The sequence below is a fragment of the Nannospalax galili genome, unplaced genomic scaffold, assembly GCF_000622305.1.
Source record: "Nannospalax galili isolate Female #2095 unplaced genomic scaffold, S.galili_v1.0 scaffold1519, whole genome shotgun sequence".
Lineage (NCBI taxonomy): Eukaryota > Metazoa > Chordata > Mammalia > Rodentia > Spalacidae > Nannospalax > Nannospalax galili.
In genome coordinates this window covers 708,193-735,104 of record NW_008342631.1, presented here as the reverse complement: position 1 = coordinate 735,104, position 26,912 = coordinate 708,193, and the positions used below count along the sequence as shown (strand labels likewise).

At 39.2% G+C, this 26,912-nt stretch overlaps 1 protein-coding gene across 1 annotated transcript in view; it reads right to left on the bottom strand.

Moving 5' to 3' along the window:
* Positions 1–2,260: 2,260 nt before the first annotated feature.
* The window catches only part of LOC103738627 (zinc finger protein 124-like), a 49,388-nt gene continuing 24,736 nt past the window's right edge, over positions 2,261–26,912 (bottom strand). The window contains 6 exon segments of the mRNA XM_029566217.1: positions 2,261–2,266; positions 4,580–4,748; positions 4,834–4,902; positions 4,904–5,524; positions 6,812–6,882; positions 7,054–7,170. Of these exon segments, the coding sequence (XP_029422077.1) occupies positions 2,261–2,266; positions 4,580–4,748; positions 4,834–4,902; positions 4,904–5,524; positions 6,812–6,882; positions 7,054–7,170 (1,053 nt within the window).

Here is a 26,912-nt window from a genome sequence, read left to right as displayed (position 1 = left end):
TTACCATCCCACCAATTCAATATATGATCTCTGCCCAGAATATCTAAAGAGATAAGGTGATAGTGATTTGTCAAGATATAGTCAATTTAAGGGAGGGTTTTTTTTAAAGTTCAGGTAATATTAATACCTACCTATTTATTAAATACAGAGTAAGCCTACACACATTTTGAATGTCACTGCTTAAGGTAAATATGTCTTCTGCAACTTTCATGATGAAGACTAACCTCAAAATGAAAATTATGACATCACACACTTACCTGACTCACAACCCGAGCATAGATCTCACACCTACTACATGCACACTAAGAACACTCCTGGAAAAGAATTCCACAGCAATCAACCAAATGGAAGAAATGTTACCATGCACTTTATAGCAACATTTGACCAATAAAGCATTTGTAATTGAATGTCAAATTAAGTAATCATATATTTTTGTGTGCATGTACTCATTCATGTCTGTGAGTATGGGGTCCTTGTGTCAGGTGCTGGTTGGAGGTTAGAGGACACCCAGAAATGACATTCCTCACGTTCTACCTTGTTTAAACCAGGGTCTTGGTATCTCTCCACTCTGTACAGCAGGCTATGTGGCCTATGGGTGTCCAGGCATTCTTTTGCTTCTGCCTCCTACAGCATCATAGGTATTTTGGGATTGTGTGTGTGCACTGCTGTATCTGAGTTTATGTAGATTCAAATCTCAAGTTTTCAAACGTGTAATGAGCTCTTTACCTACTGAGCCTTCTTTCCAGTTCAAATGTTTTTAGGATGTCCTTGACATTGTGAAGACCCAGAAAAGGCATATTTTACTCTAGTGAACAAGATTGAGTTGTTCTAGACATGGCTAAGTACTTTGTTGACCCAAAAGATATGCAAGGCAATGTAAAAAAAAATACTCATATCTTTTAGAAGAACTTTAGTAAAATATTATTATACTTTTATTGGAATCTATCCTTGGTACAAGATTATGTACCACCATTCAATGGCATATGCTTACCTCCTGCATTTTACAGATCAATAGCAGGGAGGCTCTTCATTTTTTCAAGGACACAAGTGATTGGAGACATCAACAGAATCATATTTAACATCTTCGCTTTATTTTCTTTGTGTGGCCCATTTCTTCGATTTTTCTCAGATGGTCTTATATTTAATTCTCAGAAATAGGCTCCCCCACCTCTCAGTGGGGATCCACATTCAAATTGTTACAGCTGAACCCAAAACATCTCAGGTAATTCTTGTTATCATAGCTAAAGTGATTGATTTTTTTTCCATATTGAGACTTTGTTCTCTGTCATTTCATTCTGTCTTTTGTTCTCTGTTATTTTGAGCATTAATACCCCAAATATCAGAATTAGTAAAAATTTTTTCCCTTATATATAATAAAGAGAAAAAAATCTGACACTGAGGTGTCCCCTAAAAGTTCCAGCTATACTTTGTAACTGAATAGCCAGAATGTATCCTAGCTTCAACACCCTACAGGAGTTTACTGAGGCTGCAGTCGTAGCTCTGAAACTTGTTTTCAAGAATTAAATATACCAATACATGTAAAATATAAATGAATTTTCAAAAATTATATGTGAACAGAAGCAAAACATGTTACCTGTCCTGCAGAAATTTGAAATTAGTCCCTTTATAATACTTAGAAATTGTTTTTGATAAATTGATTTCTCTGGTGCAGTATATGTGTACACCAGATCAAATGCAGAGAACTGTGGATCCTACAGAAGAACTTGGCCAATAGAAGATCACCATCCATCAATTCTGTTTCTCTACAACCCACCCTGTTACCAGATACTGTTCCACAAAGAATGCTGGAGAGGAACAGAACTGACAGAATGTATATGTGCCATGAAAGAGGATTTTGTAGATTAGCTCAAGTGGTATTGATCTATGTGCAGGAGAGAGATGACAATCCAGAAGCTACACAATCCACACAGTTGGATGCCTCAGCAGCTCCATTTTGGCAGAGAATGGCTGGAAAATTCCTCGAGTTGCTGCTCTTTAGTCCATGTTGGCAGGTCAATTGAGCTGCAGTCTGTCACTGGAGGATTGTTAGCAGCAACAGCAGCAGCCACAGGAGTAGACACACTCAGCAGAGAGAGAACACATGAAGGCAGGAAACACTGCTTTTTTCTCAGACATCTTTATTTAGGTGCAAATCACATTTTACCTGTTCACAATCTAAGCCCCAGATCTAGGTGTTACACCAGGACACACACATAAGCCAAATCATCCCTTCCATACTGGAAAACACACCATATATTATCTATGCCTATAAGTGACAGATGGAAACATACTCTTACAAGTGTGGACGCTGTCAGAGGCCTCTTACAAGCATTTTCAAGCAAGTGAGTAACAGGTAAACCTGCCAACAAAGCTTTCCCCCAAACCAGCGTTTGTATTGAAGAGGACACAGTGAAGACCACTGACCAGGCAACTCCATGCGGGGAGGGGGCAGCAGTTTATTTGAGAGCAAACAGACCACTGGGCCACCTCTCATGGAGCAGGGAAACAGCAGCAGAGAAACAGCAGTCAGCAGGGGCAGTCAGACATCTTTTATTGGCAGTTAGGTGGGTTAGGTAACTTTTCATGACTTATGCTAGGCAGTTCAGCTCAGGATTCATCTCTCAAAAAGAAGAGGGACTTGCCTGGGGCAAGTTCAAACCCGCCAGTTTTAGAATATTGGGAGCTGTGCTGCCATTTTAGGAGCCTGTTAGGAACCTAACACTGTTAATGTAGGCACCCATGGAAAATTGACAATGACAAGGCCACTCATTTCCCAAACACTGATGCACAGACCTCAACTAAAGGCAACCAGGTGCAAAAGTACGTTCCCTACTTCACAAACATACTGGGCTGGTTAATTTTTTTAATAGGTTATTAGTAGTCAGGCGTGTTGGCACAGGTGTTTAACACCAGCAGCACATGGGAGGGAGAGTCAGGTATCTGTTCCACAATCCAGGAAGGCTATTGCCACTACTACTGCTGGTTACATGCTGAAACTAGATGGTAAGTCAATACTCCTGAAGACATCACATGATCAGGTTGTAGGACCTGAAAATATGATGCTGGAAGGTGGAAGCTTCTTCCACTCTGGCTGGCTTTCATGGTGAAGGGTGCAATGCAGATTTCTGGGAGAGAACTGGCACCAACAGTCCCGCTTGTCTACAAAACCTGTGTGACCAGTACCAACAGGACAGGCATAATATGCCTCCTGGTGCAACAATGGCCCAACTACTCTTGAGTACAACAAATAGTTTTCAGATTGGATCGACAGCCTACTTCACAGGAGAAAGTTTGTGTCTGATATTATAAGCTGGGAACAAAATGTGTGGCAGGAGAGGTCATACTCCACAGCAGGGAAGCAACTGTCATTGTTGTTAGGTGGATGTGATGTGCCTCTCAAGTTGCCTTCCTAACATTTCAGTTTATGCTTACAGATCACTACTATTGTCATCTGCAATCCATCATGGAATGAAACTTCCTTTCACAATGGATGGTACACCACAAAGACTCAGAACCAATGATGAAGATCTGAGAAAATGTGAGTGCTTCTCTGGCACGGTGGCCCAATGTTAGCCCAAGGTGGACATTCACATCCACCCCCAGACCCCTAAAGATATAAAAGCATTACAAAAAATTCTCACATAGCACTGTTGCTGTTGGGAACTGAGACAGCTCAATTCTTACCCCTGTTCTTTATATTCCTGGAGGTTTGAGACTGAGTTCCTATCCATAACTGAAGTGAACTCAGATATGAAGCATTAACAACACTTGGATTTTACATCTCTAGCATTTTTTTCCCATGAGTTGACATTGAAAGAGCACTGTGGTGTGAAACCACTCTATTGTATAATTAGGTTTGGCAGCTACAGGCACTGTCACATTCACAGGGTTCTTTGCAACAATTTCCTCTTCTCATCGAAAGAAATACGAAATCTAAAGGTTTCCTCGATGCTTGCATTGATAGGGTTTTTCTCCACTATGAATTTTTGGGGGGGAGTGGAGGGAGGATCAGAGTTTAGGCCTGTTTATTTCCCCATCAAAACCATCCCATCCCAAACCAGAGTATTCAATCCAACAAATGACAACATTCAGAACCTATTTTATGATTAAGAAATGGAAGCACAACGAAGATAGGTAACTTATCCTAAGTTGCAGTTAGGAATTGGAGCAGCTGGAATTTGAACCAAGATGGTCTGGTGTCTCAGCAGATATCCAATATGGCAGATTAGAATGAAGGTTCTTGGGCTGGCCAGGCTGAGCTATTGCCCCACTTCTGTCATTTGCTAGCTCTTGACCTTGTACAAGCTGTCTGATCTCCCTATGCCTCAATTTCCCAACTTTTAAATTATACAGAATAATCACAGGTGGCTAAAGGTGTGTCAGTCAATTATGTCCTGATGAATTTTTCAAGATGTGTCCTATCCATAAGCAACATACCAAATAACCCTACCAAAGCACCCCTGTCAAACTAATGGTTTTTCATAGCCATCAGCAATTGTGTTAATTGGCTAATAAATTTTATCAGGCAGGAAGGAGTTGGGCATGAGAGGCCTTCCCTGGCTCCTCCTCCATGTCCAACCTTGATCTCACACTGGATTTTGGACATGAGGCTTAAGGGTGGGACTAATGAGGAGTTAGGAATAGTGGGGATCCACTGAGTTTTTTCATGCAATTTAAGATAAATGTAGCATATGTAGGATTTTCCCCATAGCTTCCATTCATTGGGTTTTGGTCCAATATGAATTTTTCAAGTGAATAAAGATAACTGCAAAATATAAAGGCTTTATTTACTTCACTGTTTACATTCAGAGTTTTCCTAAAATAGGAATTATTTCATGTAAAGAAAGATGACTATGTTGTCTAAAGGCTTTTTCATACTTTTCATATTCACAAGGTTTTCCTAGAATGAATTTTTTCATGTCTTTGAAGATGACTGTTGATGACAAAGGCTTTACTACATTCTTTACATTCATACGGTTTTTCGCCAGTATGACGTTTTTCATGTACCCACAAAGAAGCAGGAAATATAAAGGCCTTACCACATTGTTTACATTCATATGGTTTTTCACTCATATGTATTTTTTCATGTAACTGAAGATAACTGTGATATTTAAAAGCTTTACCACATCGTTTACATGCATAGGGTTTCTCTCCACTGTGTGTCCTTTCATGTCTTTGAAGGAAACTATATTGGCTGAAGGCCTTACCACATTGTGTACATTCATAGGGGTTTTCTCCAGTATGATTTTTTTCATGTAACTGAAGATAACCATGACGTCTAAAGGCTTTATCACATTGTTTACATTCATATGATTTTTCTCCAGTATGAATTTTTTTATGTCTTTGAAGAGTACCACACTGTCTGAAGGTTCTACCACATTGTTTACATTCATATGGTTTCTCTCCACTATGGATTTTTTCATGTACTTGAAGGTACCATCTAAAGGCTTTACCACATCGCTTACAAGTATAGAGTTTTTCATCACTATGGATTCTTTCATGCCCTTGAAGAGAAGTGGAAGAGCTCAGCTGTTTCCCACATATATTACATTCATAATGCTTTCTTACAGTTTGAGTTGATCCAGATGTATGAAATGAAGCAGCATAAGCAGAGGCCTTTCTATATTCTCTGAACTGATGAACTGTTTTTGCACTGTGTGCTTCCTGATTTATTACCAACAAACGTTGGAGATCAAAAACATTTAAACATGTCTTATATTCCAAAGGTCCATTCACAGTGTGAGTTCTCATATGTCTTTGACAGCTTGTGAGAGAGTTAGAGTTCTGTGGCTTGTTTCCATACTCCTCATGCTCGTATGGTTTGTACTGAGAGTGAGAAGGAGAATGGTTATTGAAGGGTGATTGACACATGGAAATCGTCCCACAAACATTGCTTTCACATGGTGTTAGGTCACTAGAAATTTTCATGCTCATATCAGCATTTCCTATCCACATGAAAGTTTCACCATCCTGAAGATCTTCTTTATGTTCACAGAATGTCTCAAATACAGAACTTCTGTAAAAATGACAAGTATATTAGTAAAAGTTGATTTATTACAAAGTGTAAGTCAAATACTATTTCCAAATTTAGGTAAGGTATATGTCTTCTGCCATATCTGAATGATTGGAAACTAAATAGATTAATAATTCTCACTGTTTGCATGTGATATCCCCTGCAAAGACTGAATAGGATTCTTAGTTTGAAGTACATGTTACATTTCCTAATAGTAAAAAACATAAGATTGTGCTTATTGTTTACTTATTCACAAATGCTCATATAAAAATACCTTTAATGGGGGCTCGAGAGAGTGCTCAGTGGTTAAGAACATTGACTGACACTGCAGAGAACCCAGGTTCAATTAACAGCACCTACATGGTGGCTAACAACCATCCGTAAACCCAGTTCTAGGGGATCCAACACCATCTTCTAACTTCTGGGGGCATTGCACAATATAGGTAGACTTATACACTTTCAGGCAATATACTCATATAAATAAAATTTATAATAAATAAAATATCTGTAATGGGAGCCTAGAGAGATGGCTCACCTTGTAAGCACTATTGCTGCTCTTACAGAGGACCAGAATTTGGTTGCCAGCACCCAAGTCAGGTAGCTTACAACCTGTTTATAGTTCCACCTCCAGGTGTCCAACAACTTCTGACTCCCTTGGACACACGCAAACAGGTTTTCAAAAACAGACTGGAGTACACAGGCACACACACGCATGCACACACACACACAATTTGAAAAAATATAAATCAAAAAATAAATTACGTCAAAGAAACTTTCCTTCTACTGTTTTCAAATTACCTTAGACTTTTTCCAGAACTTTTATAACGCTCTTTAATACTCTCATCTTCACAATACTTTCCTAAAATGGAGTCAAAGAAAATTTTGATGAATTCAAAATTATTGAAAACTTGGTTTCTAGCGCTAGTGTATATGATCCATGCTGGATTTATACACATTTTTCCCTTTCAATATTTCAAATCAGATAGGAGCATCAATTCCAAGAAACACTTTTTCCTTAGTATACTAAGGGAAGGCAAGATGATATTCCTGCAGGTTTCCAGCATCACATCTCTGTAGAGATTCTTCTGAAAAGGCTCCAGCAAAGCCCACTCTTCCTGGGTGAAGTTCACAGCAACATCCTCAAATGTCACAGAATCCTAAACATCCCATAGACTAAATTGGTACTATGTTCATACAATCCTGTGCTAGCCACACATTTTGCTCCATGACACAGAAGTTCTACTGCAGGATTTGGGTGGTTCTGAAGGACAGAGCGCTGGAGGGACACTCCTCTCACTGCTGCACACAGGGCACGGGATGTGCTGCTGCTCTGCAGCAGTTCTCTTCCTACAGCGCATGTCTGCTTCCTGTCTTCAGAAAGTCTGACCACCTGATGCACACAACAGAGGTAAATTAGCATGCAAGAGCCTGCTTGTCCTTAGAAATTCCTGCAATTAAGTTCAAGTTTTGATGATGTGAAGAAATTTAACATTTGGTTCACATTGCATGAACAAAAATGATAAATCACCTAGCAAAAATTATCCATACAAACTCTATGGAATGTTATGAACGTGCTGGTGCCAGCCAGCTGAGATGAACAGCACCTGAAAGGGGGAGTGAGGATTGAAAGAAAAACAAGAGACAGAGAAAAGATACTGGGAGGACTGTCAGTAGGGACTGCAGCCCCGGTTTATTTTAGCTCAGCCTTCTTACACAGCAGATCATCAGACAGCCACCATTTGCTTAGCTCAATTAGCTTCAACAGCTGTTTTTCCCACCTGTATCTGAGGGTCAAGGAACGGTCAAATACTTGTAGTGAATTCCACCAATTAACCATCTTCCCTAAATTATCAACACATTCCTCCTGACTTGGCAGAATAATTAGGTACTGGTGTGCAAAACACAAACTCTTGAGTCTAGGTGAAAGACCATAAAGTAAACAAGCAAGCCTGCCACAGCTCAATGTACATAATGGCTGTGCTTATACTAATAGCTCCCAACATGAATGCATCTCATTCTGAAAGTCTATTAATTTACTTAAAAGGCAGAGAGATGACTAGAGGATCAGCCCCTGAGACCCCAAATAATAACAGGCATTGAGTGTAATGAGTTCCCTGGTGGGCACAAATTCACACATGCTGTCACAACTTGTTAGTGGCAGAAATGAGTCCAATCTATGTGCTTACAGGGGAAATAATGTATATGCTACAAATAGTTTATTCAAGCACAATTTAAAAATTTTTTTACTTATTTTTACTTTATGTGTATGAGCATACTGCATACACATATGTAACTGCACCTGTGTTGTGCGGTGTCTGGGGAGGTCAGAAGACAACATCTGATATCCTGGCACTGGAGTTACTGACAATTGTTAGCAAACATGTCAGTGCTGGGAATTGAAACTGGTTACTCTGTAAGAGCAGCCAGTGCTCTTAACCACTGAGCCATCTCTCCAGCCTTTCAAAAGCACAATTTTAATCAAGTAACAAACTGGACACAATCAATATTTAAAGATCCTAAAACAATGCTTTTTACATTTTTTAGGTAATATCAAATGGGAATAAAGTAAGTATAAAGGAGATATGTGCTTCAGAAAGAACTCAATGTAGTCAGTAATGCTGTATAGTCACAGCTGTGTCAGAATGAGATGATAGCTTCCCATGAAAGCAAGTGTCCAAGTCAGGCTATGTAAGGTAGCAAAACTCCCATCTCAGGAAGATAAGAGGGAGGGAAAAAGGACTGGATTGGGGAAGGGCAGGAAGCAGGTCACCAAAATTCCTGATTTCATTTAATACTATTAGAGAAAAATTCATGAGTCACCAAACCAGATCATTTTGAACTAAAAATTATTTTTTGAGATGGATGAGGAATAGAAAAGTGTCTAGCAACTGTCAAAGACAAAGAACGACACAGTGATGTTTTGTCTAACACAATTCAAGGACTTCAAAAAAGTAAGGCAAAGACAAAGGGCTAAAATTAATTTTCACACTTTAAAAATCAGCTCACAGAGCTCAGGGAGCTGGCTCAGTAGGTAAAGGTCATGCCACACAAGCTTGATGACCTGAATTTGATCCCTGGAACCCACAAAAAGGTCAAAACAGAGAACAGAAAACAAAAAGTTGTTCCTCTGACAATTGTAACATGCACACACTCATATGCATACACATCATACACATAATAGTAATATTTTAAAACTTCAAAAAATTCGGGCCATCAAAATTTGCAGCCTAACCTTTAATGACCCATGACATAGTATACAAACATCTTCAGACTAATTTTTAGTCTGATAAGATAACCACTTTTAAAACAAGTTAAAATCTTCAATTTCAGTCTTTAAAAAAAAATGACATCAACTGCAGCAGTATGCCAGATACAGGCTCTGATCTAAGAACATCACAGTTGGCCAGGCCTTCATTTCCCTAGAAGACTTCTCCACAAGAAAAATACAAAGATAGTGCCTTTGTGAACATCACTTCCAGATCAGTCCAGCTCAACATCCAGACACCCAAAATGAAATTGGTTTTCACACCCATGAGGCAGAAATCCACTGTTTTAATGGGATGCCATGCCTTAGAGTGCTGAGACGAGTTCCTTTCACATAACTGGGAGATCTATCAACCTACACCTGCCTTTTACATTGGCACTACACATACTTGGAAACTATGATGGATCTTGCAGCCTCCATACTCTGACCTGGGGAAGGACTCAAAATTTGTATAAATTTAAACCTCAGACCTTTTCATGAGCCGATGGTACCATGTCTATTCATACCACAGATGGCAATGACACTCAAAAGAAATGATTCTACCAAAGTCTAGTTTAATAAATTTACTACACTTACTTACAGAAGAATGGGTGATGGGCTACTTCCAGGACCATGGCTGACAGAAAGACAGGTGTATCATGGAAAATCCCCCTTAGTATGTGTAATGGTCCAAAAAAAATCCCCTCCATCTAGAAAGGTTCCTGAATAACTACTGGGGAGTTTCAAGGCCAGAGAGTGAGCACCTTCAGTATTTGTTAGTGTCTATATGCATATATAATGTTCATGAGGGGCATTGTGAACCTTCTTTCGGGAGATTACTGAGCCTCCAAAGTTTACTTTAACAAAGAACTTTGTCTTTATGTGTATGTTCATGGCTCTGAGTGAATGCCATGCATATTTAGTTCCTTCAGAGGCCAGAAGAGGATTTCAGATTCTCTGGAACTAGAGCCACAAGTAGTTGTGAGCCCCAGGTATGCCTGCTGGAAACTTAACTCTGGTTCTACAGATGAGTAGCAAGTGTTCTGAACTGCTGAGCCATCTCTCCAATCTCCTAAGTTTACTTTTTAAGTGTTATCAGTCTCTCTATTCCCTAAATGAGAAAAATGTGAATTTAGAAGAAATACATATGAAACACTCCATCTCTTCTCAGGTTCTTGCATGTGTTTCCCCCCTTTCTTGTCATTCTTATGACATGTGCTCTGAGCCCCTATTTGTATCCTTCTGTGCTTCTGGTGACTTCTAACACAAAGGGACAAAGGTATCATAGGGAAGACACTTGTTCAGCCCATCCTACAAGCAATCTATTGACTCTATGCAATTACGATTAAAATTCCAACATAAATTTTCACAGAAATTGAAAAAATAATCTCAAATTTCATTGGGAAGCACACACACACACACACACACACAAAAAAAAAAAAAAAAAAAACTCACAGTACAGACAAAAAAACCTGAACAATAAAAGAAATGCTACGGAGATTATCATCCTTGATCTCAAATTATATAGCAAAGCTATAATAATAAAAACAGGTGGCACTAGCATCAAAACAGAAACACTGATCAATGGAATAAAAGTGAGGACCAAGATTTGGTTCTACATAATTAAAACAACTTGATTTTTAATAAAAGGGCCCAAAACACATACTGGACAAAAAAAAATAGTATGTTCAAGAAATGGTGCTAGACAAACTGGATTGCTACATACAGAAGAGTGAAACTAGTTCCGTATCTCTCACCATGCACAAAGCTAACTCCAAATGGAACAAGGACTTCAACATAAGACCTGATACCCTGAACCTTATAGAGGAGAAAATAGGGAATACACAGGAAATAACAGACACAGGAAAGGACTTTTTGAACAAGACTTCTATAGCACAGGTATTAAATCCACAATTGGGAAATGGAACTTCATGAAACAAAAAGTTTTCTATATGGCAAAAGGTACCATTATTCAAGTGAAGAGGCAACCTTCAGAATGGAAAAAAATCTTTACAAGCTATGTCTGACACAAGATTCATATCTAGAACATATAAGGAATTTTTAAAACTTAAAAAAAAGACAAAAAATTAAAAATTGGAGTAAAATATTGAACAAATAATTTTCAAAAGATGAAACACAAATGGCTGAGAAATATTTAAAAATTGTTTGACATTTTTAATCATCAGGTGAATGCATATTAAAACAATTTTGATATTTCATCTTACCCCAGTCAGAGTGGCTAAGATCCAAAGCACAAATGATGACAAATGCTGGCAAAGATGGGGGAATGGGTAACACTTATTCACTGTTGATGGGAGTATAAACTAGTGCAGCCACTATGGAGATCATTGTGGAGATTCCTCAAAAAGATGAAGATACATCTCCCACATGATCCAGTCATATAACTTGGGAATATGCCCTAAGGACTCTGTATTCTACTACAGAGATACCTGTCCAAGCATGGTCATTGCTGCTGTATTCACAATAGCCAGGAAATGGAAGCAACCTAGATATCTATCAACTGATGATGAGAATGACATTATGGAACATTGTGCATTGAACATTAGTGAGCTCTTAAGAAAAAAGAAATTAGGAAATACACAATTAAATGGATAGAACTGAAAACAATCATTCTGAGTGAGGTAACCAAAAGCTAGAAAGACAAATGCCCCATGTTCTCTTATAAGTGAATGCTAGCTTTGAATGCGTAGATATGCGTGTTTCAACTGGAAAATCCACAGAGACCAGGAAACTAGTATATGATCATGAGAAATGGGGATAATGCCATAGAAAGGGCTAAAACAGGTGGGGAATAGGAGGGCAGTACAAAGGAGGGTGCAGGGTAGGGATAAAAATACTTAATCCTTTAGAAAACTCATATATTCAAGCACGGTGGCCAAAGTCTTTAACTGCAGGACTTAGAGTGTTGCAGGGGGCAAAGACAGGTGGATCTCTGTGAGATTGTGGCCAGCCTGGTCTACATAGTGACTCAGGTCAGCTGGGGCTACAGGGTGACCCTGACTCAAAAAACAAAAACAAACAAAATACCCCAAAACATACAGAAACCTAGCACTATAGAATATTCTTAAAGTATATACATATATAACATAAATTATATATGTATGGCATATACGTATATAATATAAAACTTGCTTGCTTCCCTGGCCTGTGTCAGCCTGTTTGCTTATATAACCCAGCGTCACCTGCCCAGGAGTGACACCACCCAAAGTGGTCTAGGCCGTCCACATCACCTAATGATGAAGAAAATATCCCCATAGACATGCTCCAGGCCCATCCATTAGCAAAATTCTCCAGTTGAGGTTGCCTCTTTCAAGGTGTGTCAAGTTGACACAGGAAGCTATCTATTAAGGGACTCTTCCCCTGCCTGACTCCTGTTCACCATCTCACTGTGAGGACATGACACCACCACCCCCTCCCGCTTTCACTCCCAGATGCTGCTGCGCCCTCAGAGAAATCCAAAGACTTGCTCCACAGTAGACGTGTGGGCTCTTAGTTCACTGATCCTTTGAATTATTTTTCTTTGTTTCTATTTCATTAATTTTGATTACTGTTTATTGTTGTTATTTCTTCTCATTTTCTATGTTTGGGTTTTGTTTGTCCTTGACTTTCCAAAACCAAGAAAAGACATAACAAAAATGGAAAACTATAGGCCCATATCCTGAATAAACATAGATGCAAAAATTCTCAAGAAAATACTCACAAACTGCAAGACAAATGTCAAAAAAACCCCACCATGATCAAGTTGAGTTTATTTTAGAGATATAGGAATGCTTCAATATATGTAAGTCAATAAATGCAATAAATCATGTAAATGGACTTAAAGACAAGTCAAATGGTCATCTCAATAGATGCAGAAAAGGCCTTTGACAAAATTCAACATGCATTCATGTTAAAAGTCCTAGAGGGAATTGGACTGGAGGGAATATACTTCAACATAATTAAAGCCATATATAACAAACCCACAGCCAACATTATTCTAAATGGAGAAAAACTGGAAGCATTCTCATCAAAATCAGGCACTAGAGAAGTCTTTCCACTATCTCTACTGCTTTTCAACATAGTACTTGATGCTCTTGCTATAGCAATAAGACAAGAGAAGGAAATTAGAGTACTAATTGGAAAAGAAGAGGTCAAATTATCACTATTTGCAGATAATATGATACTATACATAAGACATCCCAAAAATTCCACCAGAAATCTCCTAGAAATGTTCAATATATTCACCAATGTGGCAAGTTACAAAATCTACTTGCAAAAATCAGTTGCTTTTCTATTCCAATAAAAAGCAATCAGAGAAAGAATTCATGGAAACTCTCCCATTTACAATAGCCTCAAAAAATACATTAAAGATCTCTACAATGAAAATTTTAATTTTTTAAAAGAGATAGAGGAAGACACTAGATAGAAAAACCAGCATGCTCATGAATTGGTAGATTTTATACTCTGAAAATGATGACCCAACCAAAACCAATCTATAGATCCAATGCAATGTCAAAGTCCCCATGACATTTTTCACAGAATTAGAAAAAAAATCCTAAAATTCATATGGAATCACAAAAGAAGTCAGGAAGCCAATGAAATCTTGGTCCAAAAGAGCAATTCTGGGGGAAATCACTATACCAGATCTCAAACTATATTACAGAACTATAGTCATATAAACAGCATGGTAGTGGCACAAAACAGACACATAGATCAACGGAACATAATAGAAAAGCCATATATGGGTGCATGCAATTTCAGCCACCTGATATTTGACAAAGGTACCAAGAACACACAATAGAGGAAAGACAGCATCTTCAACAAATGGTGCTGGCAAAATTGGATCTCCACCTGTAGAAGAATGAAATTGGACCCTTATCTTTCACCCTGAACAAAAGTCAACTCCAAGGAAAATAAATGTTGGTGCTCTGGCACATGATGGAGAAGATCCCATTGATAAGAAGATTAAAGTGATTAAGGAGGGGCTGAGAGATTCAAACTTAAACAATGGAGAGAATGCCTCCAGGGCAAGACCACACCCAGTTAACCCTCCAACTTGTGAAAGGAAAATGCTGTAGGGACCACAGTGGAGAAAAGCTTCTAAAGTAAATAGAGCAGGGTGGAGTCCATCCCAAACTTGCATCAAACTTGGCAGTGTCACTCACCTGGTGCTGGCTTTAGAGGAATGAAAGATGGGAGAGTGAAGGGGTCATCAGTTCTTCCTCCATGGTTTCAGAGAGCCTCAGAGGCCAGGCAGTGTGAAGTAGGGGTACCCCTGCCCATAGAAGGCCCTGATAGGCCATTGTGTGAAGCTGTGAAGGTGAAGCCTGGTTGGCAATGGAGACCCCAAGAAGTTTCTTCCTTATAATTGAGTACGTATCCTGATGTAACTGCAGGGAATCATGGAAGTAAAGAGAAAAAGAACCTGAGAGAGAACCATAGCAGGAGAAGGGTTTTCTAAGAGAGAAATATTCAAAAAGGTGGTAGTTAAAGGGGAAGGGGGAAGGAGGGCTATACAAAGAACTATGGGAATAAAGGGAGAAAATTCTAGTTAAGGTTTATCTGAGAATGTTTGATTTTTTTTCAAAGCTTTATCTACATACTACACGGTAATTAAAAGAACCAGATTGGTATACTGAGGTGTTTAATAGCCATACTTTGAGACCTACACTAATCTGGTCAGAGGATTTAAAGGGAAAGTTTTTTGTCCCTTGGCCTCCAAGGTTGACTAAGTCCCAGGAGACTATAGAGCATCTCTCGAAATGTCCTGTAACTGTGGTGAGTCATCTGTCCTCTTGTTAAGGGAGGAAATGGAGACCCTACCAGATGGACTTGAACCAGTGTCAAGTCTGCAAAAAGGAGGGTTAACACACAGGGAAGTTTCCTGCATGCTTCCAAGTGAAGCCATGGTCAAGTAGGACCTTTGACTTATGCTTATACAGATGGAACTGGTAAAAGAAAGGCCTAAGAAAACAAATGACACAATTAAAAATGGGCTGAATATCTAAACAGAGTGTTCTTAAAGGAAGAAATAAATATGTCTAAGAAACATCTTTAAAAGTATTCAACAACATTAGTAATTAGAGAAATGCAAATTAAAACTACCTTAAGATTTCACCTTACCCCAGCCAGACTGGCTAAGATCAAGAGAACAAATGATAACAAATGCTGCTGAGGATGTGGAGGAATCATGCACTGCTGGTGGGATCGCAAACTCTTGCAAATAGAGGCTCAGAGAACATGTCAGAAAAATGGCCAGGAAAAAAAAAAATCTAAGAGACTGAGGTAGGGATGGAGTGTTTCACAGGTATTTCTTCTAAATTAATATTTTCTCAGGAAGGGAATAGAGAGATTTGTAAAACTTTAAAAGTAGCCATGTGTGGTGGCCAAGCCTTTAATCCCAATCTTCAATCCCAGCAGTCTGGAGGTAGAGGCAGGCAGATCTCTGTGAGTTCAAGACCAGCCTGGTCTACTTAGTGTTTCAGGCAAGTTGGGGCTACAGGGAGACCATGTCTCAAAAAAGAAATGGGGTTAGGAGGCTGGAGAGATAGTTCAGCAGTTCAGAGCACTTGCTGCTCATCTAGAGAACCAGAGTTCAGTTTCCAACATCCATGTCTGGGACCCATAGCTGCTTGTAACTCCAGTTCCAGAGAATCTGACATCCTCTTCTGTCCCCTAAGGGAACTAAATACATGTGGGATCCACTCAGAGCTGTATAGGTACACATAAAGAAAAATAATGTACTTTTTAAAGTAAAGTTAGGAGGCTCAGTAATCTGAAACAAGGTTCACAGTGCCTCACACCAACATTATATATACATAAAGATTAACATTTAAATACTAGAAAATACTGAAGATGCTGACTCTCTGGCCTTGAAGTTCCCCAGTATTTGTTCAGGAACTTTTCTAGATGGAGCTTTTGTGAGTCACTGCACATGGTCAGGGGGTTTGCAATGATAGAGCTGTGTTTCTCTCAGGCATGGTCCTGTAAGTAACCCCTCATCCATTTTTCTGTAAGTGCAGTGAATTTACTAAACTATACTTTGATAGAATCATTTCTTTTGAGTGTCATACTGTGGTACAAATAGACATGATTCCATCTGCCCATGAAAAGGTCTGAGGTTCAAATTCACACAAATTTTGAGTCCTTCCCCCAGGTGAAGGTATGGAGGATGCAGGGTCCATCGTAGGTTCCAATTATGTGTAGTGCCAATGAAAAGACAGGTGTAGGGGTGACGGGTCTCCCAGTTACATTAAAGGAACTTTCTTCAGCACTGTACGCCATGGCATCTCATTTAGAACAGTGGATTTCTGCTTCATGGAAGTGAAACTCAGTTTATTTTGGAGCCACCTTTTTGGTGTCCAGATGGTAAGCTGGACTGATCTTGAGCTAATATTCACAAAGGCACTAGCTTTGTCTTGGTCTTGTGGAAAAGTCTTCTGGGGAAGTAAATGGCTGGCCAACTGTGATTTTCTCAATTTCGTATCTGTATCTGTCATCCTGTTGCAATTCATGTCATTTTGTCAAGACTGAAATAGAAGCTTTCAACTTTTAGAATGGAGCTGGAGAGATGGCTTAGTAGCTGAGAGCACTGGCTGCTTTTGCAGAGGACCTGGGTTCAATCCCCAGCAAGCACATGGCAGCTAACAATCATCCATAATTCCAGTTCGAGGGAAATAGACACCCTCTTCAGACTTCTGAGGATATTGCATGACATGGATATACCTAAACACAAGCAAGCAGTATACTCATACACATTAAATAAAATAAGCCAGGCATGGTGGAGCATGGCTTTCATCCCAGCACTCTGAAAGCAGAGGCAGGTGGATCTCTGTGAGTTCAAGCCAAGACTGGAGGGTCTACATAACAAGCTCCAAGTCAGTTGGTGCTACAGGGAGACCCTGCATCAAAAAGACAAAAAAAAAAAAAAAAAAAAAAAAAAAAAAAAAAGGATTTGTAATTGCCTTTGGAGCTGGAGAGATGGTTCAGCAGTTAAGTACATTGGCTGTTCTTGCAGAACACCCAGGTTCAAATCCCAGTACTCATATGACAGCTAACACTTGTCAATAACTCCAGTTCCTGGGAATCCAATACCCCCTTCTGTACTCTGCAGGCATTACATGACATGGGTGCACTTACATGCATGCAGGCCATACACACATACACATAAAAATGAAAAAATAAATAATATTCTTTAAAAAATTAAATTTTTTTTAAAGAGTGCTTATCTTACAGGGAACCATTGGTCAATAGGAATTATTTTGAAGATGTGTGTGTACTATGTCATGGGTCACTAAGGGTCAGGTTGCGAAAGTTGACGGTTTGATTTTTTTTAAGTTTCAAAATATTATTACTGTATGTATAATGTGTACGTATATGAGAGTGTGCAGGTCACATTTGTCAGGGGAACAACTTTTTGTTTTCTGTTCTCCATTTTCACCTTTTTTCGTGGATTCCAGGGATCAAATTCAGGTCATCAAGCTTTTGTGGCAAGCCTTTTACCTACAGAGCCAGCTCCCTGGATTCCTTAAGCTCATTTTTAAAGTGTGGCAAAAAATTTGGCCCTTTGTCTTTACCTTATTTTTTGGAAGTCCTTAAAATCTGTTAAGCAGAATATCATTGTGTTGTTTGTTGACTTCTATCTTTGCTAGATACTTGCTGATCCTAGTCAGTTTTTTATTCAGTACAAAATTGTCTGCTTTGCCTATTCGTGAATTTTTGTCTAATGGCATAAAATGAAATCACGAATTTTGGTGACCTGCTTCCTGCCCTTCCCCATCCCAGCCCTTTTTCCCTCCCTCTTTTCTTCCTGAGGTGGGGGTTTTGCTCCATAGCATAGGCTGACTTGACTCCTGTGCTTATGTTTTACCTTCTGTCTCATTCTCTGATGCACCTGTGACTATACACACATGTCAGCATGATTGATAACATTGAGTTCATTTTGAAACACATGTCACCTTTATACTTACTTTTATCACATTTGACATTACCTAAAAAATTTAGAAAGCATTGTCTTGGGATCTTTAAATATCAGTTGTGTACCATATTTTTATTTGATTAAAATTGTGCTTGAGGGACTGGAGAGTTGGCTCAGTGGTTAAGAGCACCGGCTGCTCTTGCAGAGGACCCAGGTTCTGCCTAGCACACACATGGCAGCAAACAATTGGTGGTATCTTCAGTTCCAGAGTTCCATCTTCAGTTCAACGCCCCTTTCTGACCTCCAAGGGCATTGCAAAACACAAGTCCACTTACATACATGCAGGCAATACACTCATAAACATAAAATATAAATAGATGGCTCAGTGGTTAAGAACACTGGTTGTTCTTGCAGAAGACCCGGGTTTGAATCCCAGCACCCACATGACAGCTAACAACTGTCCATAATTCTAGTCCCAGGGGGTCTTACAGCCTCTTCTGACCTCCATGGGCATTGCACAACATGGGTGCACTTACCTGCATGCAGGCAATACACACATACACATAAAATAATAAAAAATTTTAAATTGTGCTTGAGTATACTACTTGTAGCATATACATTATTTCTCCTGTAAGCACATAGAATGGAATCATTACCTGTTTAACAAGGTGTGACAGCATGCATGAATTTGTGCCCACCAGGGAAGCTCATTACACTCAATGCCTGTTATTACTTGGGGCACACAGCTGATCCTCTAGTTATCTCTGTGAGTTTCGAATAGATTAATAGACTTTCATAATGAGAACCGTTCACGACATTTCATAGAGTTTGTATAAATCATTCATGCTAGGTGATTTATCATTTATGTTCACGCAATCTGTACCAAATGTTAAAATTTCTCATGCCGGCAAAACTTAAATATTATTAGCAGGAATTTCTAAGGACAAGCAGGCTCTTGCACGCTAATTGGCCTCTGTTCTGGACATCAAGCAATTTAACTTTCTTAAGACAGAAAGTACACATTCGGTGTAGAAAGAAAATTGGGCAGAGCAGCAGCAAATCCTATGCTCTGTGCCCCTTAGTCAGAGGAGTGTTGGTATTGCACTGTGTCTTTTCAGATCCACCCAAATCTTTCAACAGAACTTCTGTACTATAGAACAAAATGTGTGGATAGTACAGAATTTTAAGAACATATTATCAGTGGAGTCTATGGAATGTTTAGGATTCTGTGACCTTTGAGGATGTTGCTGTGAACTTCATCCAGAAAGAGTTGACTTGGCTGAATCCTTCTCAGAAGATTCTCTACAGAGGTGTGATGCTTGAAACCTGCAGGAACTTCACTTTTATAGGTAAGAATGTCATCTTCCATTCCCTTAGTATACTTAAGGAACAAGCATTTCTTGGAATTGATGCTCCTCTGTGATTTGGAATATTGAAAGGAAAGAATGTGGTGTATAAATGAGGCATGGTTCATATATACTAAAACTGCAAACTAAGTTCTCAGTAATTTCTAATTCATCAAAATTTTCTTTGACTACATTTTAGGAAACAATTGTGAAAATTAGAATAATAAAGACCATTGTAAAATTTTTGGAAAAAAAAATCTAAAGTAATTTGAAAACAGTAGAAGGAAAGTTTCATTGAAGGAATATTTAAAAGATTGCATTTAGTTTATTATTTATGTAGGGATGTGTGTGTGTGAAGGTGTGTGTGCGTGTGTGTCTGTCTTTCTCTTTGCAAACCTATATGCATGTGCAAAAGGAGGTCAGAAGAAGTTGTTGGACTCATGGAATTGGAATTACCAGAGGTTGTGAGCTTCCTGTCTTGGATGCTGGCAACCAAACTAAGGTCTGCTGAAAAAGCAGCAATTGTGGTAAACAGTTGAACCATCTCTCCCCCTCCCATTAAAAGTACAAATAATGAGCACAACTTTATTTTGTTTTTGGTTTTTTTTTAATCATTAGGAAATGAAACATGTACTTCAATGTAAGAATCCTATTCAATATTTGCAGAATATTTCACATTCAAATGGTACTAGGAACTCACATTAACAAGTCACTCCTTATCATAGCCCTATGGGAACCATATTGTAGAATTATCCCTCTATTTAGTTTCCAACCATTCAGACAGGACTGAAGGCATAGAATTTACCTAATTTGGGGAACAGTATGTGACCTACACATTGTAATAAATAGTAGTAAATCACCTTTTACCAATATACTTGTCATTTTTCAGAAGTTCTATTTTCAAGGCATTCTGTGAGCATAAAGAAGATCTTCAGGATGGAGAAACTTTCATGTGGGTAGCTGTCATTTGAATTCCCTCTGGGTCTCTTGTGCTATCAAGCAAACCATACAACATATCTTTATGTGCATTTATTACTATCGTGGGGGGGGGAAGAGGGGAGTAATTTACAAAGGAATGCATACCCAGTGCCTCTCAGAGCTCATAGTCACCATTAGCATTCGCTCACTCCTCAGGGGTCAGCGATCTCACCCCAGGTCCTTAAGTGTCAGGCCATTCTGTCCTTGAGCTGCTACATGGCTGCACATTCCCCATGCCATCACCGCTCGTGGCTTCCATCCCAAGGCAGCTCCCAGCAGCACCTCAGTAGTCCACCCTCTGCAGCAGGCTAGGCCCTTGGAGGAACTAGCCAATTGGGAGACAGTAGCAAATGCCAATGTGATCATGAAAATTTCTAGCGACCTAATACCATGTGAAAGCAATGTGTGTGGGAAGGTTTCCATGTGTCATTCACCCTGTAATAACCATCCTACCTCTCATTCTCAGTACAAACCATATGAGCATGAGGACTATGGAAATAAGCTGCAGAACTCTAACTCTCTCACAAGCTGTCAAAGACATATAACTCATACTGTAAATGAACCTTTTGAATATAAGACAAGCTTAAGTTATTTTGATTTCCAACATTTGTTGGTAATAGACCAGGAAACACACAGTAAAAAAACACAGTATCAATACAAAGAATATAGAAAGGTCTCTGCTTGATGGCCGTCCACTTCACACACAGTTTGAGGAACTCAAACTGTAAGAAAGCATTATCAGTGTTATATATGTGGGAAACATCTAAGATCTTCCACTTCTCTTCAAGGACATGAAATAATTCATAGTGTTGAAAAACCACAAGAATATAAACAATGTGGTAAAGCCTTTAGATATAACAGCCATCTTCAAAGGCATTAAAAAGTGCACACTGGAGAGAACCTTATGCATGTGAAGAATGTGGTAAAGCCTTTACACTACACAATTATCCTCAAGTACATGAAAAAAATCACACTAGAGAGGAAACCATATGAATGTATACAATGTGGTAAAGCCTTTAGACGTAACAGCCATCTTGAAATGCACGGGGGAAAAAATGCATATGAGTTCACTTCCGTTAGGGAAAACTCACTTTCAAACCTCAAAGAACAGAAACAAAGGTGGAAAGGATCAAGCTGTCAAAGTTCCTAACAGCAGCAGTGTTGCTTGAGATTTTTCCTAGGGAGACCTGAGCAAATGTCTACTCATCTGAGACAGGAAGCTAATGACACAAAAAAAGTAATTCTACAAAAATCCGATGAGGTGAACCAAGGATTTTACTGGAGTTACTTCCAGGAGCATGGACAGACATAGGCAGCTGCATTACCAAAACTCCCATCCAGCCTAAGTGATGGCTCACGGAAGCTGCGATCTGAGATCTCTGCCCAACCGGCAGGCAGCTTGGTTAGTTGGGGAATTTTTTTCACAATTGTTTACTGTTTCTATAACCTTGGGGAGTGGCCTTGGGAATCTTGTAAGTTTGAACAGTCCAGAACTTGTGTTTACTTCTTGAGTTTCACACCTCCCTTTGAGAGGGACTGCATCAATTCAGAGAAAATTTCCTCCACAACACTCCGTCCCTTCCTCCGACTCTTACATTTTTTTTTTTTTTTTTTGTAATGGTTTTAGATCCTTGTGGGCAGTGGATGTGGATACAAATGTCCTCTATGGATAACATTAGGCCACCATGCCAGATCAATACTGACTTTTTCTCAGGATCTTCATCATTTGTTCTGAGTCTTTGTGGTATACTGTCCATGTTAAAGGAGGTTTCCTTCCATGATGGATTGCAGCTCACAATAGCAGTGGCCTCTTAGACATGAACTGAAATGTTCATAAGGGACTGTGAGAAGCATATAACATCCACCTAACAGAACAATAGCAATTGCTTCCCAACTGGGGTCTATGACTTCTGTGGACACAAGTTTTGTTCCTCTCTTAAAATAACAGACACAAATTTTCTCCTGTGGAGTGGGCTGAAAATCCAATCTGAAAGCAATGTTGGACTCAAACAGTAGTTGTGCCACTGTTGCACCAGGAGGCATTTTCTTCCTGTCCTGTTGGTACTAGTCACACAGGGTTTATAGCTGAACAGGACTCTTGGTGGCAATTTACCACCAGCAATATGCATTGCACCTGGCACCATGCAAGCCAGCTAGAATGGAGGAAGCTTCTACCTCATTCCAGCATCATTTCTCCATGTTCTTCAAACTGAGTATGTGATGCCTTCAACAGTAGGGTCTTACCCATCTAGTTTCAGCATGTAACCAACAGTAGTGACAATAGCCTTCATGGTTTATGGGATGGATATTCACCTGCCTCTGCCATTTAAGTACTGGTGTTAAAGACCTGTGCCAACACACTTAGCCACCAATAACTGATTTAAACAACCTACCCCCAATAAGTTTGTGAGGTAGGACTGCCTGCGGCTGGTTGCCTTTAGTTGAGGTCTGTGCATCAGTGTTTGTGAAATGAGTAGCCTTGTCCTGGTCAGTTAACACTGAGTTGGGTGAAAGCCTTTTTGGTGGCTTTGCCTGTTCCTCACTGGCCTGGAAACGCTTGTAATAAGCCTGTGACAGTGTCCACACTTATGAATGTGTATTTGCACCTGTCACTGATTGGCATAGATAATACATGGTGTATTTGACGGTACTTAAGAGACGAGTTGGCTTACAAATGAGTCCTGTCAAAATGACTAGAGCCAGGCTTTGACTGTGAACAGGCAAAACATGTGATTGGCACCTAAATAAAGAAGGCTGAGGGAAAAGCAGTGTTTCCTCCCTTCGTCTGTTTTCTTCCTGCGGAGTGTGTCTGCTCTTGTGACTGCTGCTGTTGATGCTACAATCCTCCAGTGACAGACTGCTGCTCCATTAGCCTTTCAATGTTGGAAATGCTTTATGGACCAAAAAGCAACAACTCTAGGAATTTTTCATATCTCTGCCAGAACGGAACTGCTGAGATGTCTCTGTGTGTGTGTGTGTGTGTGTGTGTGTGTGTGTGTGTGTGTGTGTGTGTGTGTGGACTGTGCAGCTTCTGGTTGTCCTCTGTATCCTGCACATAGACATTGCTGGACTATCAACAGCATGGTGAGCTCATCTCCTGAACCCCTTTCATGGCACATACATCTTCTGTTGTTTCTGTTCATCTCAGCATTCTTTATTGCACAGTTTCTGGTGACAAGGTGGGTTATAGAGAGATGGATGGTGATCTTCCACTGGCCGAGTTCTGCTGTAGGATACACACTTCTCTGCATTTGTTTTGGGACATCACATATCCTGCACCAAAGAAATCAATGTCTTTTAACAAACACAATTTCTCAGTGTCTGTTTTAAAGAACTTGGATTTCAAACAGACTACTTAATTTTATTGTGGAAAAAATGTCTTCAGGTGAGCTAACATGTTTTGTTTGTGTTCTCATACAAATTTTATAAAATGTATGTATTTTTATTTGGCATGTATTGGTCCTTTGCCTTCATGTCTGTCAGTGCACCCTTGTGCAGTTCCTGCAGAGATCAGGAGAGGGTTTTGGATCCTGTGGAATGGGATGATTAAAGAGAAAAGACTACTGCTTTTTAGATAAAATTGACTTTGTGTGGTAGTATTGTCCTAATATGTGAATTATTCCACAATGGAAACAGGAAAAAGTGATGACAAATACAGAAAGGTTCAAACTGTTACTATTGTTTTTAGAAGTTACAAAGAGGTTTAGAAGAGAAAAAAGGGAAGATTATAGTAAGTAAAGGCTTATATTTGAGGAAATATAAACTGTTACTAGGTACTTATTTCACTAATTGGCCTACCCTGGGCATCCCTTTTAAATTCTGTGTCTTAGAGTTTTTGGAAAATTATGACAGACTAAAATGGCCAGCAAATATAAGTGCAACAAGCCCAGTTGACTACTTGAAACTTTCAAATTGTTTTCTTGACTGATGAATGTCTTTGAGGTCACAGAAACTCAAAGATGAAGAGAAGGTTCAAGAGGGGGAGTGATTACCATAGATGAATATAAACCAATGAATAGGAATACTGGTAATAGAATTCTAAAAGAAAATGGGCCGCCCATCCACTATCCCCTGAAAATAAGTGAAGTCACTGATGAGGAACACTGTCAGATTCCCTTCCACTCCAGTGATAGCTGAGCTTGGAGGACAATGCTGGACAAGATTTGGTGGTGAGATCCCCATTCAAACTGTTACACCCAACAACCAATGCATCTCAGTAACTCTGGGCATCATAGGTAAAATGACTGATTTTCTTTCCATATTTAGTCTTGTTCTCTGTATTAAAATTTTTCCAGATTTCTAAATCAATTCATTGGGAATCCATTCACCCACCATTGGGAAAACTGAAGCCTAAGAGCTGTTATTTTCAGCTTTAGTCCCTCAAATTCCAGGTATATTGAAAACCTTTTTCTGTATATATAATGAAAAGTTAACATCTGGCAATGAGAGGTGTTCCCTAAAGGTTCCAGCTAGACATTATAACTAACTGAGTAGCCAGAATGTGTCCTAGTTTCAATACATTACAGGAGGTGTTTACTGAGGCTATAGTCATGGTTCTAAATCCTGTTTCTGAGGATTAAATAAAAGTTCATCTAACAGAAAATCAGAGAAGAAATGGACCAAACAAAATGAAACCAAGACTTTGAATGTGATCCTCTTGATCACTTCAATGAATTATGTCTTTGAAAAAAATGTCAAAAGCCTACTTGAGACTGGCCTGTAAAAATGCAGGATGGAGAGACAGCCTGAGAGGGTGGTTTCTGACCTCCATTGGTGTAGCAGCTCTGACCTTATCAGACCACCAGAGAGTGCCTAGCTCTGGCCTCCCTCTGGGCTCCCTCTGGCATAGAGGGACTGACTATGGGGGACTGACTGAGAGCACCCAGATCCTACCTCCACGTGGTGAAGGAAGCCTGAGTGTACCTGACTGGAACCCGAATTGGGCTTCTGTGGGTACTCCTGAATAGGTGATCTGAAGCCATCAGTTCCCTCCAAATTAAACATGAGAGACCCTGAACCCTGTACTAACCAGCTTTACATAACCAATAAAGAAAAGATCTAGGAATCCCAATAATACAAACAGAAGCATACTTCAACTTAATTCTCATATCAGAATAACAAACAACAAAAGAAATTCACATGCCAAAATCACAGCGAAAGAATAATAAAATGGAAAGCCAAAACGCTATGTCCACACCAAACTCTACCAGTCCTGTAGAAGAGTTCTACAAGGAGAACACCCTAAAGATAACCCAGGACACTGAATTTAAAAGAACAATTATTAATGTGATCAAGGAATTAAACAAATTTAAAGAACACATGAACAAACAAATCAAAGAACTAAAAGATAGGGACAAAGTTCTGAATGAATTCACAAAAAAGACAGAAATATTGAAGAAAACTTAGGCAGAAATGAAGAAGGAAGTACAAAATCCAGAAAGCCACTTGAAACAACAGGGGAAAGCCATGCCACTAGAATGAATGAAATGGAAAACAGAATATCAACACTGGAGGATAAAGTTGAAGAATTGGACCACTCAAGCAAAGATTATAGAAAATTTTTAAAAACGCAGGAATGGAATATGCAAGAGATGTGGGACACCATGAAAAGACCAAATCTATGGATGATGGGAGTAGAGGAAGGAGAAGAATTTCAGGTTAATGGTCTTGACCAGATCTTAAACAGGATCGTAGGAAAGAAGTTCCAGAAATTAAGGACAAACATTCCCATACAAATACAGGAAGCACATAGAACACCAAATAGGATCAGAAAAGAAACTCCCCATGACCTATCATAGTAAAAATACTAAATGTACAGAACAAAGAGAGAATACTAAAAGCAGCAAAAGAAAAACAAGTTGCATACAAAGGAAAGCACATCAGAATTAGAGCTGACTTATCAATGCAAATTATGAAAGCCAGAAGAGCCTGGACAAAGGTATTTCCATTCTACATGACAATAGATGCCAGCCGAGAATACTTTACCCAGCAAAAATGTCTACTATAGTTCAGGGGGAAAGAAAAATCTTCCATGACATGAATAGGCTAAAAGAATACATGTCCACAAAACCAGCCCTTCAAAAAATACCTTGGGGCAACAAAAGAAAACAAACAAAGGTATATCTAGGAAACTCAAAATTACACAGAGAACACAAACAGCAATCAAAATGGCGGCAACCAATACACACCTTTCTATAATAACATTAACTATGAATGGACTGAACTCCCCAGTCAAAAGACATAAGCTAAGTGAATGGATTAAGAAACAAAATCCAGGGGTTTGCAGTCTACAAGAAACCCATCTCACCTTCAAGGACAGGCATTACCTTAGGGTAAAACGATGAAAAAGAATATTCCAAGCAAATGGCACTAAGAAACAAGCAGGGGTTGCAATTCTAATATCTGACAAAATAG